The 19,333-nt window shown below is 39.6% G+C and overlaps 1 protein-coding gene across 1 annotated transcript in view; it reads left to right on the plus strand.

Annotated features, from left to right (window-relative positions):
* Positions 1 to 18,675, plus strand: part of LOC102087867 (SKI family transcriptional corepressor 2) — a 29,739-nt gene extending 11,064 nt beyond the window's left edge. The window contains exons 4-8 of the mRNA XM_065044830.1: positions 2,240 to 2,305; positions 2,687 to 2,785; positions 8,295 to 8,362; positions 15,812 to 15,876; positions 17,808 to 18,675. Of these exons, the coding sequence (XP_064900902.1) occupies positions 2,240 to 2,305; positions 2,687 to 2,785; positions 8,295 to 8,362; positions 15,812 to 15,874 (296 nt within the window). The 3' untranslated portion in view covers positions 15,875 to 15,876; positions 17,808 to 18,675. The remainder of the gene's footprint in view (positions 1 to 2,239; positions 2,306 to 2,686; positions 2,786 to 8,294; positions 8,363 to 15,811; positions 15,877 to 17,807) is intronic.
* Positions 18,676 to 19,333: the final 658 nt, after the last annotated feature.

The raw sequence follows: 19,333 nt of genomic DNA on the forward strand, positions 1-19,333 counted from the left end.
CTGTTCTTATTTTAGGCGCAAGGATGGGGAATTTTCTAAGCCTTTTTGGAAGCTCAGCAAGGAGGCTGCAGCTGCTGGAGAAGTTATTCTTCATACTACATGCCCTTATTTTCATTTTGATACAGTTCTTTCACTCCCAGTGAGTCAGCAGCCTCAAACCATCTGGCCCTGAAAGCTCAACCAAGCTGGAAAAGCAGTATGAGCTGTGCTAGGATCTAGTCTCTCTTATTTTTTCTTCCCCCTCCCTTGAAAAATCCATTTACCTTCTGCCTTTGAGTCTCTTATCCCTCAAAATTGCACATAAAACATTCGGAAAAGAATGCCTCAATGAAAGAAATTGATTAGAAAAATATACAATTATTTAGAATTAAATAAATACTCTTCCTAAACTTAAATTCCTTCTTTTTGATTTTGTGTACTCTAATTCATCTAACAAAATACTTCTTCTGTTAGCAATCCTGTTTAAAAGAGAATTACGTTAACTAAAACAAAAATACCATTTTACATTATGGAAACACCTCAAACCATTGCCCAAAAGGTGATGTATTTTTAATCTTGCTATTTCTTTTAGTGTGGTGTGACAACTTACCTCTAGAAAATACTTTGTGTATATCAAATATCATACAAAAATGATTTTTTTTAAACATTGTGTTACATAAACAGATTTTTAAAGTGGAATTGCTGGCACCAGGTGTCAGTTGTGTAAATGTATATGCCTGAATGAGGGGTTGCTTTTTTTTTAAGGAACAGAGAGACAGGAGATGCTAAAATGCATAGCTATTGGATGTGTTTCATATACTCGGACTTCAAGGTTTACTGGATGTAAGAATGCATTGATTTTTAAAAACAGAAATAAATGTTTTGCAAAAGGATTTCTGACTGCCTATAAAACAAGACTTTCCAATTCAACTTTAAAATTGGTTTATTTTGAGGAGCTATTATCAAATGCATGGTGACAGTAGGAGTTTTTAAGTAGCTGCTATCGTATCTGTTGTGTGGTGACCTATTCAGTGCTATGGCTTTTTATTAAAAAAAAACCAACAAGGTATTCCCTCCATCATTCTTTCTTCCAAATATGTAAACATGAGTAGCTTTATATGTATCTCTTTCTTGTGATTACTCATCAGTAGAGTTAATTATGTGTATTTACTGGCTGGACTAAACCAAAGATTAGTCCAATAATTGGATATTTACCAAAGATTTTCTTAATTATTTAGAGTCCATTTCTACTTCAGCTGTAAATAATAGAAAATCTTCCATTAATTTCAGCTATTGTGGTATTTTTGCTTTTAAAAACATTTTTTCCTTGCTTTTTGTTCCAAGACGCTGTTCATAGAAATCAGATGAAAATTTCACAATTCCAGAGGATAAGGAAAATAACACCTTCTGTCAGAAAGTTAATATTTCAGTCAAGTGGTCATCCACATGAACTTAACACCTTGTGAAGATTTTTAAAACTTTATTTTATTTTATTTGTAAAGGAAAAGGGCTGAAAGAAAGGTTTAGTGCTAGAGGTAGGTTATGGTTAGACTCAATGATGTTAAGGGTCTCTTCCAACCAAAATGATTCTGTGATTCTAAGTATCAGGAAACAGCCTAATTTTATTATCTAGAAAATTCTTTACTACTATATGAGTAAAAGTTACATGAGCAACCTAAGACAGAAGTCTCTGAATTGGTTGACCTCCGAGGTGTATCCTTTAGATGCAAATACCACTAATGTCAATTTTATCTCAGCTGGATATAAATTATATCCAGTTAAACAAGCTAATGCTGTAGAGCTGATAAAAAGAGCTGATGAAGTCAAAGAGGCTGCTGCAAAAAAATGATTTTTTCCTCGTAGATTTGGGAACAGGGTCTTCCCAACTAGACAGCGTGGACTTCCCATTGTGAAGAGAGGAGATGAGACCGAGTTATTTTCTGATCTTCAAGAGGGTTTAGAGCGAAAGCTGGGATCAGTTTGGCAGACAAGGTTTAAGAGGAGCGCTCCTATGTATCAAGGAGACACCAGCTCTCATCTGCAGGAGGCTGTGATATTGGTAAATACTTTCCGCTAGCAGCAAATAAAAGTCCTACAAACATTTGTGCTACGCACGCAGAGATATGTAGATAAACCTCAATATTACTATTTCTGCATATTGTTTTTCCTTTTTACTCCAAGTTGTCTGAAGCAGTTGCATAGTAAGGACAATACTGATTGAAAAGTAAATCAATATCTTTTTTCTTTCTCTTTTTTTAAGGCGAACACACACAAGAAACCAATTCACCTCATTCACTGAAGAAGGATGTAGAAAACATGGGGAAAGGTAAAATAAATAAGGGCCTCTTATGTTATAAAATTGCTCTTTGTTTTAATAGAATATGAGAATAATAGGGGGCACTTTTGTTCTGCACCATATTTTTAGCTTGTCAAGTAACATATGAATAATATATGGACCTTTGGGTGGATATAATTGAGATTAATGCATATATATCAATCAATACATGACACTGTAATATAATAATTTAAAATAATATATTACATTGATTTATATTCATGGCTTTCTGCACAAAATCTATTGTAGGTCTATGCAACACTTTTTTTTATAACTGCTAAAATATTTTGTCTTATAGTAATGAATTGCTCTGCAACTGTTCTTTCAAGAATTATTTATACAGATTAACAAAACCACTTTTATCTTTGTTAGAGGAACTGCAGAAGGTTTTGTTTGAACAGATCGACTTACGGAGGAGACTAGAACAGGAATTCCAGGTGTTGAAAGGAAACGCGTCATTCCCAGTCTTCAGTAAGACACATCTCTGTGGTTTTGGTGTTATCTGTGGGTGGTTGGTTGTCGTCAGATGGTTAAAATGGGAGAGGTATGTTCTTAGTTGTATTGCCAAGATCTTTGGCTTAGTTCTGCTAAGATTGATGGCGCTTTTGTGATGGCTTTTCAAGCTGCCTAAGCAGATCTTTTGTAGGGAAAATATGAAGCTGGATGTCTATTTTGGTGTATATTTTACTGGTTTTGATAACAATGAATACAGCGAGTAGACAGAAACATGCCTGGGGCTTCTTGGGGTACCTTCTTGGAGGCTTTTGAAGACAGGGTACATCATAGTCTTTTAGGTGGTTCTAGATGATGCTGGAGAATTGATTTGGCCTGTGTTTAAGGAGCAGAAAGACGTGTTTGGATTTTTTTCTCTTGAGATGGGCTGTTCAAGGTGGTCCTTTCACCATGGCTGATGGGTGCTAGTGAGGGGTGACGGGATGTGCTGGGCATGTGTTAAATAAAAGAAAACAAAATGGACAATTAGTACGGGTTTCATAAAGCTCCCAGAAAGTTCAGCTGTGTGCACAAGGATATGGAAAAAAGACCAATTGATTGAAACCTTTTAAATTACACTGGTAGTGACATGGGAAAACACACTTCTAGGATAAATCCCGCCTACATCAGGACAAACTAGAAGACACAGTGAGGGCTCTCCAGCATGCAGTGAATGTAGTTTTACAGAGCTGGAGCGCTCAGGGCGTCTCCGTCAGTACTGTCGTGCTGGCTTCCCTGTCATGACTCTGTAGTTGCCTGTTCTGACAGTCCTCACAGTTCAATATTAAATACAGCCTAAAGGTAAAAGCGTGTTTGCACCCAACTTTGCTTCCTCGTGAAGTCCAAAGGAAGTCTGACACCATCTCCATTCAATATTTTCCTCATGGTGATGATGTGAGGTTTGTTTTATACTCTGCTTTTTAAAACTCTCAATTTTTGTCCTTGTTTTCCTGTGAGACTGGATGTGGACAGAGCACTCACAGTAAACTGAGGCAGATACATTAAAACATTCCCAGACTAATTGTCAGGCTCTTCTGCCAATTGCCAACTTCTCTTAACTCCTGTGTGACTGAAATGTTTGTTCAGTGCAAAATGCCCTCATGCTGGTTTATCCTCGTTTCTTGAAGAATTTAGAAACTCTTTTGTTAGCCCTCCTGAGTTCCTACATAAAAACTCCAGGGATAAAACCCAGTATTACCAGTAAGCAAGTCAACCAAAACCACTGCTGCAAGGTGAGGAATGTTGCACCTCCCTGGATTGCAGGAAAAGGTGGAAATACAGACAGAATTTTCCTATTATTTAAAGAAAATACTTTTTTTTTTTTCCCTTTCCATAGGATCAGATAGGGTAAGTTCAGGGAAGTGAGGGAGTGTGATGACTGAGAATGACTCAGTTTTTAGCCCAAATATCAAAAGATGTAGACAGCTTCATAAATAAAGGAGAAGAGTTGTCTGAGGTGATATGGATATTAATGACAAGAGGATAACCTCATCCTTCAGTATAAATCCAGTCATTACTTGGGTTTGGGAGTGAGGTAATTTTCAAAATAATTTGTGTAGATCAGAACACTGATGCGTGGTACTGGCGAAATAGCATCTTGGAGTTTTACCACTGTGGTCACTCATTTATCCATTTGCTCTTCTACGGTAAAATTAATGCTCTGTCATTGCCATGTAAATAAACACTGCAATTAAACCACATGAAATACAATTCAAATAAAAGAAAAGAACACATAGGGCCGACCAAGGAAGTGGCGACTGTGTATGCCAGCTTGAAAAATATGTGGTTTCAATGTACCGCAAAGTAGTGGTCAATTTTCTTCAAGATTAAAATAGAAAACAGATAATGTGCTATAAACAATATATACAAATGACCATAAAACCTATTTACAGATTTAGATTTACCAAAAAAAACCCACCCTCCTCCGCATACAGTAAAACGAGAAAAAAGGGTCTTTGTAAGGCAAATAAGTGTAAAATCCAAGATAAGTGTGGTTTGTCCTCTAGAGCAGTATGTATTTCAGCAAAAGAGATGGGGTCTGTTCCAGGCTCTCACTGCTGCTTTAGGTCAGGTAGTGGAAAATATTTGTTTTGCCAGGTTTCCCAAGTTACTAGAAAATGGCTTTAGAAAATACTCCTGTCGAGTTATCTGGAGTTAACTTGAAAATCACCTTTTCCGGGGTTTTGCATTTGGAACCAAGCACATTTGGGGTGTCACACATTAATATTATAGCATCAAACCACCTCCCACAGCAGCGCTATGCGGTATTGTGTGTAAACAGTGTTGGGTTTCCATGTTCTCCTCATGGAAATCACTGTTAAATGTGAAACAATCTTATTTTCAAGCTCATTGAAATGTGGCCTGTGATAATTTATGAACCAGCAGACCGTGTCTTCTGCTTTTTGCACCTTTATTTTTGATATTGCTATTATACCTGAATGCTGCAGATGAGGTTTTCCTTTGCCTTTCTCAACACAGTGATCACTTGAAGAAAATAAAAGAAGATCAGATGACTTGAAGAAAATCAAATAATTTGCTGTCCTGTCAGAAATATGAGCACCTGTATATAGTTGACAGCAGGTTCTCCCAGAACCCTCCACTGTTTTATACTTTTGGTGTCAGCTTGCGTGTATTTTTTCTGACTGCATTTAACAATGTGGTAATAAAATGGCAGAGGCGTAGTCTGGATAGTTCAAGTATTTAATTTTGTGTAAAGAAAGCTATTTAAATATTAATATATTTTCTCTTGTGTATCACTCATGGCTTTGTCTGTAAGCGTTCAGACTCAGATAAACGCCGCCATGGAAAACCACCATCCTTACCATTAACACCCCATTTCCACTGTGAGCTTGGACATTTGCAGGGCAGGACTGGGCGAGATTTCTGAGCTATTTGTCCCGAGAGGTGATGAGCCTGTGAAGAGCCAGTCAGAAGGAAAATGCTGAGGAGAAAAGGAAAATTTCTCTATGTAGCCTACTAGGAGTGAAACTGGAGTATCTCAGTAGTAGCTAGCACAGATTTATCAGCCTTTAGTGACCAGGACAGGAGGTGATCACCTTTTTATACTGCATGGCTTTTTGGGGGGCTAGGAAGAGAGGAATTGCAAACCTGCTTTATTTCTGTCAGCTTCTTTTTCTGGTCAAGTCAGAGTAGAGGGAATAGGCTGAAAACTTCTGTGGGCATTTATGTCCTTTTTCATGTAACTGTGCTGGACAGTTTCACCCTGACAGATGTTCTCACTCTTTCTTTGTTTCTTTGCTATTTTATTTTTGTCCTAAAGTCCCTCCTTGCCTTTTAAACAACCTTTGCTCATTGGGAGAGGGCAAAATCCTTGCGTGAATGAGGAGGACAGAGCTCTGCCCCCCTGTACTTTCTTCTAACCCCTTCGTACACTCACACTTGATGGGGACATATCCCCTTTCCCCACAGTTGAGATCATAGAATCATAGACATAGAGGTATAGTACATCCAATTGTCGAGGGTTTAGATTGCGGGGTGACAATAAAACCCTGGCAGATGTATTGTTAACCTCCTCTCCCCCACCCACTTCCCCCTTTTGCCCCTTCCTCTCCTCCCTTCCCACTAAGGACAGGCGATCGGGAGGGAAAGAAGGACAGAGAGAGAAGAGTTGGAAAAATTAACAATGTTTTACTAATGCTACTAATAAGAATAGAGAAAATAATACTAAATATACAAAACCGATCTTGAAAGTCTCAGCAACTGCAGAGCTGGCACCCAAAGTCCTGGATTGGACTCTGCAGCCAACCGGAGCTGGATTCAGTCTCTCACTAGGCCTCAGTTTGCAGGGACGACTAGCAAGGTCCTCTCCTAATGTTTGCCATAAGCAGAAGGGATGAAAAAGGAAGGGAAAAAAGGGACGAGATCCTCGTGATCTCCCACTTTTATATGAAGTATTCACGTGAATGGAATGTTATACACAGTTGGTCAGTTTCTTGGCCACCTGTTTCTCGTTGCCCCTCTCGGGAGATGTCCATCCATGCTTATCAATAACTTTGCACTCCATTGCTATGTTTTCCAAAACACGTATCTGGTTCTCCAGGAAAATGCAGCTAATATGAAGGCTTTAGCTGACAGGCAAAATTCACTAAAAGAGAAACTTGTTTTTTAACAAAATCAGGACACCAATATATCCTTGGTTTTGGGATTGAGAAGTCGTGGCGAGGCTGTGTGGCTTTTTTTGGGAGCAGGTGAGCTCCCAGCACTGCGGCAGCACGCAGAGTATTAATAGGAGCCACTTGTTCTCACCTGGGCTTAAATCTTTCCATTGCAATTGAGGTGTTTCTGTGACTCCCATTACTGTGCTATCAAAGTGTCCCACAGTCATTTAATTCATTAATTCTCCCAACGCACTTGGCAGATGAAGCAGTGCTATTTGTGTTTCAGTGGTGATGAAAGGAGACGTGGAGAGACACGTAGAGCAGATATTAAACCCAGGCTTCCTGAGTTCTGGGCTCGTGTCCCATCAACCAGCATGATTATTTAACTCTTTTAATTATTTAGTTGTAAATAAACCATTTTAAGCTGCCTTTTAGTGCTCTTCTCCCAGCTCTGGGTGTTGAGGTGCTCCATGCTGGTTTTTATTTATATTCACCTCAATACTCCCATGATCTAGGACAGGCTTTAGTCTCCCAGATCAAAATCATGTTGGTTGGGATGGGTTTTCTTTCCTCTTCCATTTAATGGTCCATCATCACACTCAGGTCTCCATCATGCAACTCTCTGAGTTATTTACTTCTTGTCAATAGTTCTGTTTATGTTTTTCTGTCTTTTTCCCAACCTCCAACGGCAATGTTATGGAACACAGACCAGCAGTTAATCTTCTACCAAAAAAAGTTTTGTCTGAAATAGTTACTGAGGAGGAAAATAAGGGAAGGAGAAGCTCCTTGGAGCAGGAAATCTACCCTGTGCTGTAACCCAGCTCTCTAGGATCTGTTTTTCAAAGACTTTTTCCCTTCTGTGTTCCACATCATTCTTTATGGAGCTTTAGCCTGAGATTTGCTCAAAGCTGTCAGCGCTGTTACAAACTACAAATCAAACCCTGCAGCCTTAAACGCTTTCTGTTCTCACATATTGGACATCCCTATTGATGTCAACTTATTTATGCCAGAGCAAAGAAGAGATATTTTTGCTCTTCAGTGTTGGTAGAAGTTTGACTAGTGACTGCAGAGTCTGGCCCATTGAGAAAATCATTGTGAGAATAAATGCTAGTGACAGGAACTCAGTAGCCTACATTTGCTAATTGGGGAAGCAGCAGAATCTGATTTTTCCACAGTTTTTCTGTTGTCTACAGTGTCTCCTACTAGAGAAGGCATTTTTGTTAGGCATACCTTGTAATTGGGTGAAGGGCTTTGCAGGGGTTCACAATTCCTCAGTAGCGATTTGGTTTGATTTAACTTGATTTATATGAATTCTGCTGTGTGGTCTCTGTTTTAATTATTGCATCTACTTCCCCTCCCCCACCTTACAGATAGTTTTCAAGATCAGATGAAGTGGGAACTGGCATACAGAGAAGAAATGGTACAGCAGCTACAAATTGTGAGTTTTCCTTCTCTGCTAAAAATGCTATGACGGGTGGCTTCATGTTTTTTAAATGCACTCCTTGAACTTTTCCTTTGTGAGCCACACAGATGTACTGAGCTCGCATTACCTTATACTTAGCGAGACGTAAGTGTGCAGTTCTCAGCTGGTTTAGAATCTAATTACCTGGAGATTTACTTTCGTACAGTAACCAGATGGGTCTTTGTGTTTCAACTAAAGGAAATATGTGGACTCAACACCAAGAGGTGCTTCTTCAGAGTGAAATGTGAACACCGAATCAGCAAACCTTAAGCAGTTAAATGTTTCTACCTTGTACAAGTTGCATTTCAACCCTGAGTAGGAAATTGGTGCGAGGCCAATTTCTCACTGGCAAATAAACCTTAAGATGTGTCTTTTTTTTTAAATTTTTTACTCAGCAGTAAAGGATCTAGTTTCCAAAACACAGTTCAGTGTAGGCACACATTGCTTGTTATTTTAAAATCAAGAGGGATTTTGTGTGTGTTAGTGCAACTCTAGATCTTTGCATACAACTGTGCTGTTTTGAAAACTTGACATACTTAATCCAGTACAAGCAAGGGGTGGAATATGTGAAGCTGTTTCTTACTCAGATACTGCTTAGTGCGATTTTAAGAGTAGGGCATCGTAACGGGTGGCAGGTCATCAGCTAATGCTTGTTTTCCTAGTGCTTTTTCTGTGATCAGTCTAATGTTATTCATTGGGGTTTTTTTTTGAGGCAGGCTTGCCAAATATTCCCACTTACCTGAATCAGCCCCTGCGTTCAAGCATTTAAATTTTCGTGGCACTTGTCACAGACCCTGGTGCGGAGAAGGCATTGTCCAGCCTTCTGATAGTGTCATTTTCTCATTGATGGGTTAGGGCATAGAAATAAAGCTGAAGGCCAGGATTGTCAAGCTTGTGTACCTATGTTTAGAGGCATTTAGGAGTGGCCTTATTTTTAGAGCTGTCGAACGTTGCTGTTGCTGCTGACTTCAGAGGTTTCAATGAGAGATGGAGAGTGCTTGAGGGAGGTTGTTTATGGAGGAAATTTAAGTCCAAAACATATTTGGAGATTTTTTGCTGCTGGTTTCCACTCTTCCTTTAATGCTTCCAGTTGTTACTGTGTTCCTCTTTGCCTCCCGATACCAGGCAAGGAGCTTGGCTCAATCTGTGAATTATATTGTCACAGAAGATGGTAATTAAGATCCTATCCTGAAAAGTACTTCTCCTGCTGCTTTGGACTTGAGGCAGGTGACCCAATTCCTGCTGTGAATCACATTTAAGCACAAATTCTATGGGCCCACTTCAGCATTTATCTCTTGTGTCAGCTGAACTTGGAGCTAACTTTCCTCCCAGGGAGAGAATGGATCGTCTCTGCCATTCACTTTGTAGCCTTATTGTGAAGTTTTTTTTTCTGAAACTAGTTGTCCCAGACCTCCAGCAAGCCAGCTGTGGTGATTTTTCATATTTACAAGAAGTGGAGAAATTGTAAGGTTCAGTGTAGTGCTTTTTCTTGGGCAGGAAAATAAATATGATTGTGTAATTCACACCCTTTTCACTTGCTCATGCTACAGAAGACTAATAGTCATTTAATCATTAAACAGCGCTGCTTGAATGTACTTACAGGGACTGGTTTCAACATTAAATGTACTACACCAAAAATTCAAGACCTCTTTACTCACTGTGGCTGCCTGAGTTTAATTATTATTAATAGAAATGTTGCCAAATCATCAGTAAGTCTTGATGCTTCCATTTGGGTGTCCCTCCTGGTATCGTTGAGGCAGGTTGAGTATCAGTGAGACCGATAAAAGGGTGTTTGCATGTGAAAAACTGAGATACTGCTGCAAATAACCAGTATATTAGTCTTCAGTGATGTTCTAGTTGATAACTGGAGTCAGCAGTTTCAATGTGATAATCCTTGCAGTTACTTTAATTCATTCATGTGAATATATCTTATATGGTTGTATCTAGAATTAAGACTAATGAATTGCATGTGTTAATGATAGAACTCTTTTGGCCTTTTTGGATTATGGCATGGATGAATTAAAGCTTTTGGTGCAGAATGCACAAAAAACATGGTTAAATTTCATTTTTTTGTATTTTTTGTTGTTGTGGTTCCACTCACTTTGAACTGGAATTCTTCAAGCTGCAAAACTGAGTAGTCAGACTTTCAAAGAAACTGCCTTGGCATGTTTGATGTGTCAGGAATGTCTAGAATACAAGAAGATGAAGCTAAGCATGAAATAATTAACCAAATATAATTGTTTTTGAAAACTTTCTAGTGCGAACACCCGCCATAAGCTGACAGTTACACGGAAAGGACTGCTTGGAGGTAGCACTTTGTGCCTCGCCAGTACCGAACACTGACCATAACGCTTTTATTTCCCAGTTCTTGAATTACATTGTTTCACTGCGATGCAGATGGAGATGACAAATCGCCACACGTGGAGGGCAGCTGGACTGAGTGGGGTGGCAGATCGGGGGGCTGGTGCGGGCTCTGGGTGCCCTCTGCCACTCCCCAGCCATCACTGCATCTGCAGCGTTAATATTCTGCATTAAAAACCTCCTTTAGAGCACTGTTTAATCAATGGAGGTTTATTTTAATGCTCTGCTCCGGACTTTAAAAAAAATATTTTATGGCTTTCTGAAAGTCAGGAGTAAGGCTCAGATCATTGGGAGGATGGAGGGTGGGTCCTGCTGCATCCTCTGCGATGGATGTTGCTGTCTTTGGATATAACCTGGCTCAGTACATAGCTGGAGCAGTGGGACATTGTGTTGCCATTGGCAATTTCTGTTGAGAAAGGAGTCGGTCAGACTATCCAGAGCAGCTACCAGAAAGTATTGTAACCTGTTCTTGCCAAGCTCTCAGCCAAGTGCCAGGAAGCAACCGGTATTGAACAAGAAAATAGAACTTAAATCACTGAATGCATTTTTCTCTTCTTGCTCTTTCAAAGCGCTCTCTCCCAAATTAGCAAAGTACGGTGCATGTACGGATTTTACATATGGATTCAGTCATGGACCATCTGGCTTCCGTTATTAAGCTGTACAGAAAGGGCCACTGAGAAGAAATCGTTGCCCAGCAGGTTTGGATAAATTCCAAAATGCCACATGTGGTACGGCCTCAGAAGAGCTCACCTGCCTTTAGAGTTGTCGTTTTTTTGTCCGGTGTGACCAGAATTAATCTGTCAGGACAGCCCAGCCAGCCCAACACAGGACTGAGTCACCTCCTGCTTGACATTCCATACCTGTCTGGTATTGTCTTCTGTGCAACTGTGTTAGTGGATCAAATTTAAAAAACATTAACTTTCTTCCTAGCTGCCTAGTGGGAGAAGATCAGAAGCAGCATTCCCGGCATGATGATTTTGATCCTTGTATGTTTTTGTGAAGCCCTCTAAACCACTGCCACAGAGAAACAGAGCAACAAGAAGCAAATTTAAGCTCCTGCGAACAGGCTAGATTTGCTTAATTTCTTTTCTGGTGTCCTTTACAAGTTGTTTTATAGATTCCTGGGAAGCGCTGACCACAGTTTTAACCCATCCATCAGGAAAAGCTAAGGTGGTGTTTGTCACCTGGCCATTGTTGTTTAGATAATTAAAATTGAATAGTGATCAATCCCCCTCATTTTACAAAGGAGTAAAAGGCAGAAGGTCTTTGAGACATGTTAGAAATGTGAATTGTCTTTCCAGACAATTGCTTTGGTTTTGTTTGGGTTCTTTTTAATTTATTTATACTCCCATGAACTGACTTTCTCCTTGCTAGCCTAACTTTGGGCTGATAATCATGTTCAGAGCTCAGAACTGGATCCAGCTGAAACTCCTCTGATGTTCCATGGCCTTATACTCTCAGTGCTGCTTTGAATCAACCATAAAATAAATCAGGAACTATCTACCTGCAAAATTTATTTCTATCTCTGCATCATCTTTCATCCTGATCTTTAAAGATTCAGAAGGAGTGTTTAAAAGAAGAAAACATCCACTTTGTGGTAATGTTGTTAGATCTTTAGAGGTATGAAATCATGTTCCGCTGGGTCCTACTGTAATTAAGAAAAGCACCAGTAGGTTTAATTCCTATTTTAGGTTGCATATGGAAAGCAGGTGCTTTGTACAACTAATGTATTCATTATACAAACAAGGAATATCTGCATTTTTATATGCAGAGACCTTGGTCACTGCATGCCTGTCACTCCACATTCAAAAAGTAGAAATAGGAAATAGCAGTGCTTTATTGGGATTTCTGGTTTGGGCCTCTGCTTAAAGTGGTCCAGCCAGATTGATTGACCTTGACAAGAGTGTTAGAGGCAAACATTGGTTCAGTGGAATCGTTCTTGGATTTCTTGAGCTGCAGCTTGTGCTGAAGTGCCTGTCCACTGACACTCAGGTAATAACAAGTAAAAGAGCATTTCTGGAATTCTGTGTTTACTGTGTCTTGCAAACTCCAAGGCAGATTTCATTACCTTGCCCGCCACCCCCCCCCCCCCACCAAAAAAAAAAAAAAAAAAATGAAAGAAAAATGAGCCAACATGTGCTATTTTCAGCAGAATTTTGTTTGCCACTGTCTGATTTTTTTAAGACAGGTGAGTGAAACTTGTGTCTTGACAAAACATCTGGGTATGCCTTGCTTTAGTGGGATGGAGCTGTGCCTCTTTCTCCAGTAAATTCAAATGTTAAAGAAAAGGAATGCCTTGTAGAATTAATGGTTATTAAAAACAGACTGGTGCGCTGCCTTGTAAGTACTTTCACAGGGCAATAGTGGAGACTCATGCTCTAGAACATGCTGTTGGCACTTGGATTTCTCTTCCAGCTGTAAAAACTCAGTATAGGCTTTCTCTTCTGCTTAATCCTACCCGTCGTTCCATCCAGAAGCATCATGTGTGCAGAGACTGTAGTTTTCCAGTGGCATTTCAGCCCTTTCCTGCATAAACATATTTTGCATTTGGAAGGGCTGTCTTAGCCGAACAGGGTTCTGAGTGAGGTTTCAAGTGCAGTGCCTGGAAATAAAAATTGTTTAACTAAAACCCTGTAGATACGCATCAGATATTTGGGGTACTGAAAATTCCCTCTTTAAGCAACAGAAGTCAGGGTGATGTATCATTGTGTACCCCACCTAGAGATGGGATGCGAAGGTGAAGTCTACAAAAGAGGATGGTGTACAGAAGCTTTTTTGATGTCCAAGCATAGCGGGGATCAAACACGCGCTTTAGAAATTCATCCCAAATCCTTTCTGCTTATCCCTGCTTTGGTTCCTATTGTGGAGCAGACTGAGAGCTTGCAAACTGGATTTCTTAACAGGTGATCAGTACCCAGGACCAGACTAGTCTGAAGAAAAAAACCAAAACAAAACAATACACACACACAAAAACCAACAAAAACCAAAACAAACAAAACAAACAAAAACATCAAAAACAAACAAACACAAAAACCAAACAAGCAAACAAAACAAACAAACAAACAACAACAACAACAAAAAAACACAAACAAAAAACCCCACAAGAGAAATGCAGTATGGACACTGGATCTTTCTCCTGTCCCCTACAGCTCTGCTCCCATTGCAACATATTTCCTGTTAATGTGGACTTAGTAATAAAAAACAGATTTCTTGCTACTTAAAACCAAATTATCTGCACTTGTGTTATTGCTGGCAGGGGTGTACACACTTTGGGAAGGGCCACACATTGGATCTTCATGCCTGTTTGAATGCTGATCCTGTCCTGCATTGCAACAGTCACCGTGGATGTGCAAAAGGAGATTGTATTGTCATGAAGAGCCCTAAATACTATTCTACCATAGCACTGGAGTTATCAAATGCTCTTCCAATGACAAAAGTAGAAGGTGATTTAACTCATGAAGAATGTAGTAACTTCCCTCTTGGACACCCACCTCTCCCATTGTCATTTATTACCAGGAGAACGGATAAACCAACACACATTGAAAAGATGCCAATGTGCCCAATATAGCAGAGAAGTGGATTAAGAACAGTTAATTTCTGACAGAATGTACCCCATTGTATTATCTAGGTCAATACAGCTTGGGAGATGTCCTATATAATTGTCGGCCATGCAAACCAATGTTGCCTGTTGGCCGTTGTGAGTGGGAGAGAGGAAGAAAAAAAAATTGGTGAAGCATCACGGGTCTCAGCTGAAATGTGCTTATTCAGGCAGTTTGTTTGTGGCTCCCTTTTGAATTTAAACTGTGTAAATGGGTGATCAGGTGAACAGTTTCTTTGCCTATAAGATCTCTGATCCTGAGCCTTCCCTGCTCTTTTCCTTACTCAGAAAAGCAGGGATGGAGATGACACTGCGGATACTGCACTTTACACCAGCCCAGAGACATGCTGAGTGCAACTCACGCAAATGCTCTCACAAACTGTGGATGTAACGTAATTAAAAACAAAACAGGGATGTACAAGAGTGCATGTTAGGTATATAGTCAGTGGATATGGATGTAAATTCACATGCTTCTATGTTTTATGTGGGGCAGGTCACTTGAACTCTCTGCATTTGCCTGTCCCTTTTGCCGTTTGTGCAGCTTCAGGCTTTGCTCCTCACTTGAACCCAGCCTATTTTTCAGCTTGTAGTAGCATATTTGACATTTTTTGGGAATCTATTCTGGAGTGCCTGGAAGCAGAAGCAGGTCACCTCAGTGTGCAGCAGTACCTGGGAGTGTAGGGACATAGATTTCCTGATCCCAACCTGAATTCTTCCAAAAGGCAGCATCAAAGAACAGTGAATTTGTAGTCACTTGGATTCCCAGCTATGGAGAAATCTCAGAGCAATTTAGTTTTGTTGCATTCTAAAAGCCCAGCACTGAAAAAAGAGCAGCCCTGTGCTGTATTCCCAATAGCCAGTTAGCACGTCATCCCACTCTGTTTCTAAATATAACTATGTTCCCTAATATGCCTATGTTCTCTGTTTTTTCTTTAATTATTTGTTCCACTTCAGTGGCTTTCTTCAGATTGGTGCAAGTCAGAGATAACTATTATGAATTTCCTAATTGTGGGGATATAAATATATGAAGTCTCATACTCCCACCCTGCTGTATTTTGGCTGTGCAGAGATCGATGCATGTTTCCTGCTCTGTTACAGACAGCTGATTTTTGTCATCTCATGGGTAGTAGAATGGCTGGTGACTTGATTTTTGCCAACAACTGATCTAAACAAACATTGGAAGACATCTTTTACATTAGATTTTATGATCTGTTGTTTTAATTTGGACCATTTAAATTTTATTTCTGCTTCAGCATTCTTGCAGTTTTATAAAGAATTAAATCCTTTAGGGCACTGTTTTCTAAAATTATATAAGGAGGCAAACAAAACCTTTCATTTACAGGGATTCTAGCTCAGATATCATAGAATCATATTGGTTGGAAGAGACCCTTAAGACCAAATTATCAAATCTATCTTGTTAGCCAAACGAGATATAAAGCGGTGGCTTTGTTTCTGTGTCATTGCAGATTCCCTATGCAGCAAGCTTGATCAGGAAAGAAAAGCTAAGTGCACACCTCAGCAAAAGCTAAAGGTGAGCTTGAGAAAAAAAGGATTTTATTCTGCCTGGCCATCGTGTTTTCCTTTGCAGGCGTCGCAAGAATTAAGAGAATTGTTCTGTTGCGTGATGTTACTGATTCTGGTCTAAAAGGTCTGTCTGTGGAGGTGTCTAGCTATGATCTAAATTATGAATTATGAGGCTTCACTGGGGTAGGACGTACCACTAGGTGAATCCAGCTCTAATCGCCTGAGCACTGGAAAGTGGTGACAAGGTCATGTATCATCAGTGGAAGGAGGGAAATATGTTGGCATTCAAAATGCAGTAAAAGTTCACACACGGGCAGGTCGGAATTGTTTTTTTTTTTCTGCCCATAATGGAGCTTCTTCAGCTCCAGGAAAGAGCAGTATATTTTGGGAGCTTTACAGAACTACACCAACATTGTCCTCTGTAATTTTCTCCTGCAGACACCGATTACCCCGTTGCCCATATGCAGGATCTTCCTAAACCAAATACTGCATTTTTCAGAAGTTTTTTAGAAGCACTCAGTTAGAATAAGTACCATCTCCATCATCAATGGCCTGGGAGATTCCAGTTTTGGGTGCTAAAGCCTTAACATTTAAATGACATTCTCTTTTTTGTTTTGTTTTGTTTTGTTTTTTTTTTTTTTCTGGTAAAACAAGAAGATTAGGGCTTGGGGACCACAAAATCTGGTTTGTGGATTCACTGAAAAAATCCCTGAGGTGCAGTAGGCAGATTAGAAAAAAAGAGTAATTCATACGTAGAGACCTCAGTAATGCACGAAGTAGAGATATTCAGGAGGAAGTCTGGGGAACCTGAGAAGGTTTTGATAGTATAGATCAGATGGAGGTTTGCCTGCGTTATGGCAGAAGCAGATACTTAAATATAAAAACATTAGGAGTAACGAGATAACCAGTATCTGTGGCCTTGAGCTCTGCCTACTGAGATAAGGAGATTAATCTAAGCATCAAGTTGGTCTGTTTTGTTTTTTTTTTTCTTCTTTTGTGCATACTTTCTTCCTGACTGCCAGTGTTTTCTAGTTGAGCCTAGATTAATCTGAGTGCTGATTTAAAATAAATTCAGTGATAATATCCTGAATAAAACAGTATACCTCCCCCAGATGAAACACAGTGTGTCCTGCCCCGAGCACCTTGTCCTAAGCTCTGATTTACAACAAAAAATCTGCCTGAGGATGGCAACATCAGATGAATGGCATTTTTTCCCGGCGTCAGGTTTTCAGCAGCTGACAAACCCCGTAAGGAGGGTGCTGGCATCGCAGCTATGAGCCTCTCCTGCTTATTTGCCAAGAGTGTGAAGGATGGATGTATTTCTCACGCTGTTTTTTTTGTTTCCAGTGACACGCCATCCCTGCAGACAGCGGGGTTTTCTCTAAGTAGGCCCGGTGCTTTTGAAAGATTAGTTGTTACTTAACTGCTAAGCTAAATCAGTCAAGCAGAGAATCACAACAATATTGTCCAGAAGCAATTTCAGATTCTTGATGTTCCAAGCGGAGAAGAGTTGCCTCGAGAAGAAATGTGTGTGCATGTACATACCCACACGATACACCATGGGGGTGAAGACTCTGCGCATTGCAGAGCAACCGCTCAATTTAATGCTCTATATTTCTCTTTAATCCTTTGCTACCCTCATTGGGCTTTTTGTTCCTTTCCACAGCAGGTCTTGTGTTTAGTCATGCTTATTTTGCACTTCATCTTTAATATGACTGTTTCCACATTTCTCTCTTTATTCACATTTGTTTAGTATCTCTACAAATATTAACTAGCAAAATCTCGGAGGATGCTTCTGGAGTGAGTGACTTACTCATATTGCTTTTTCAAGGATTGTAAATAAATTATGTAATTCTGTGAGTAAAGAAATCTCAAACTTGGGCTTAGTGTTAGTAACATTTTCTCTCTCTCTTTTTTTTTTTTTTTTTTAATTCCTAGAAGCACAGGATCTTTTGCAGCTGTTCCCTTGTAAGTTATAACCCACCACTCAGAAACCTGACTTGTATAAAGACTGAGAAAATGGAAGGGCTTGGGAATTTAAAGAACAAACAAAACAAATCAGGTTCCTCTGAACCCAAGGACGAGTGACCTCAAAGCATCATGGACAACCATGTAAAATAGAATGTAGCAGCCATTTATTAGTAAAAACAAAACAACAACAACAAATTCCTGTCCTGGATCTTTTTTGGTAGTACCAAAATTTAAGTCTTTGTGTTTTTAGAAGGACTACTGAACTTGATAGAGAAAATGCTTTTGATGAATTGTACAGATAAGCTGTGAAAGGAACTGCTGATACTTTTAATACCACAAACACTGACAACATCTGCCAGTTCATCTGTTGCTTTTGAATAGCTATTGTTTATGGAAAGAAATGTGCGTTTTACTGGATGGGCCAGAACCACATTTGGATGAATGGATAGATGGACAGACGGACAGATAGAGCAGCATTAGCCATACACAGTGCTTTTTACAAAGCAGACTGGAAATTCTTACACCCCTCTCCCTCAAGTCCTTTCCTCCTCTGGTATTTTGCCTGCTGTTTGAATTAAGATTGTACTCCTCTGGAAATATTTTACAATTCAATATTGAGTGTAATTAAGAATATAATCACTGGTATAAAAAAAAAGGTATTTAACTCTGTTGTAGTTTCTTTATCATTCATGTGGATAAAAAGTCTATAATAAAAAAAAAAACAAAAAAAAACCCAAAACTATGAGATAATAGATGAGCTTCCCTGTAATTTAATGCTATGCTTACTCCACTAAAGAAAAGAACCGGGAAATTTATCCCAAATAATATATTTTTAGGAATATTTTAATTCACAAATAATGTGTTGAAGTATTATATGGCAGAAAACCTTTACCTCTGGTTATTTAGAAAAGGTTTGGAAGTAGATTTGGTGGCATTTCAGAATATGCTTTGTAGATTTGATTTAACTCTCCTTACACAGAAATAAAAGGAGACTTACATCAAAACCAGTTAATTTTTGAAGACCACAGCCCTATTTTTCTAGGTCTTTTCCTGATGATGTGCTACACCCCGCTTGCCAGGGCTTTCCTGAGGGAGACTCGTCTTCATGCAGAAGGTCTCAGTCCCAAGCATGGTGTCATCCCCAAGCACATGCCTGTGGCAAAGATTGTCCACACCAGCATCTGAAAGCGTTTGGAAATGTCGCAGAGTTGCTCTTTTAATATTCCCCTCATTCCCAGCAAATCCCTGGGAGATAAAATCAGCTGGTTTTACAGTTCTGTGGTGCAACCTGACAGATCTGGAAGGAAAGGCACAGCCTGTTTTCATGCCCTTCCCTGCATTGTTTGCTCCTGTAGTAGGTGAGTTGACAAGACTCAAATACAAGATTCACTGAACTGGCAGCATTACAGGTTTTGTAGCATGGAAAAAAAAAAGCAATGAAAAGTGCCAGAAAAGCTGGACCAGGTCAGACCAAAAGTTCGTCTGTGCCAGTA

The sequence above is a fragment of the Columba livia genome, chromosome W, assembly GCF_036013475.1.
Source record: "Columba livia isolate bColLiv1 breed racing homer chromosome W, bColLiv1.pat.W.v2, whole genome shotgun sequence".
NCBI lineage: Eukaryota > Metazoa > Chordata > Aves > Columbiformes > Columbidae > Columba > Columba livia.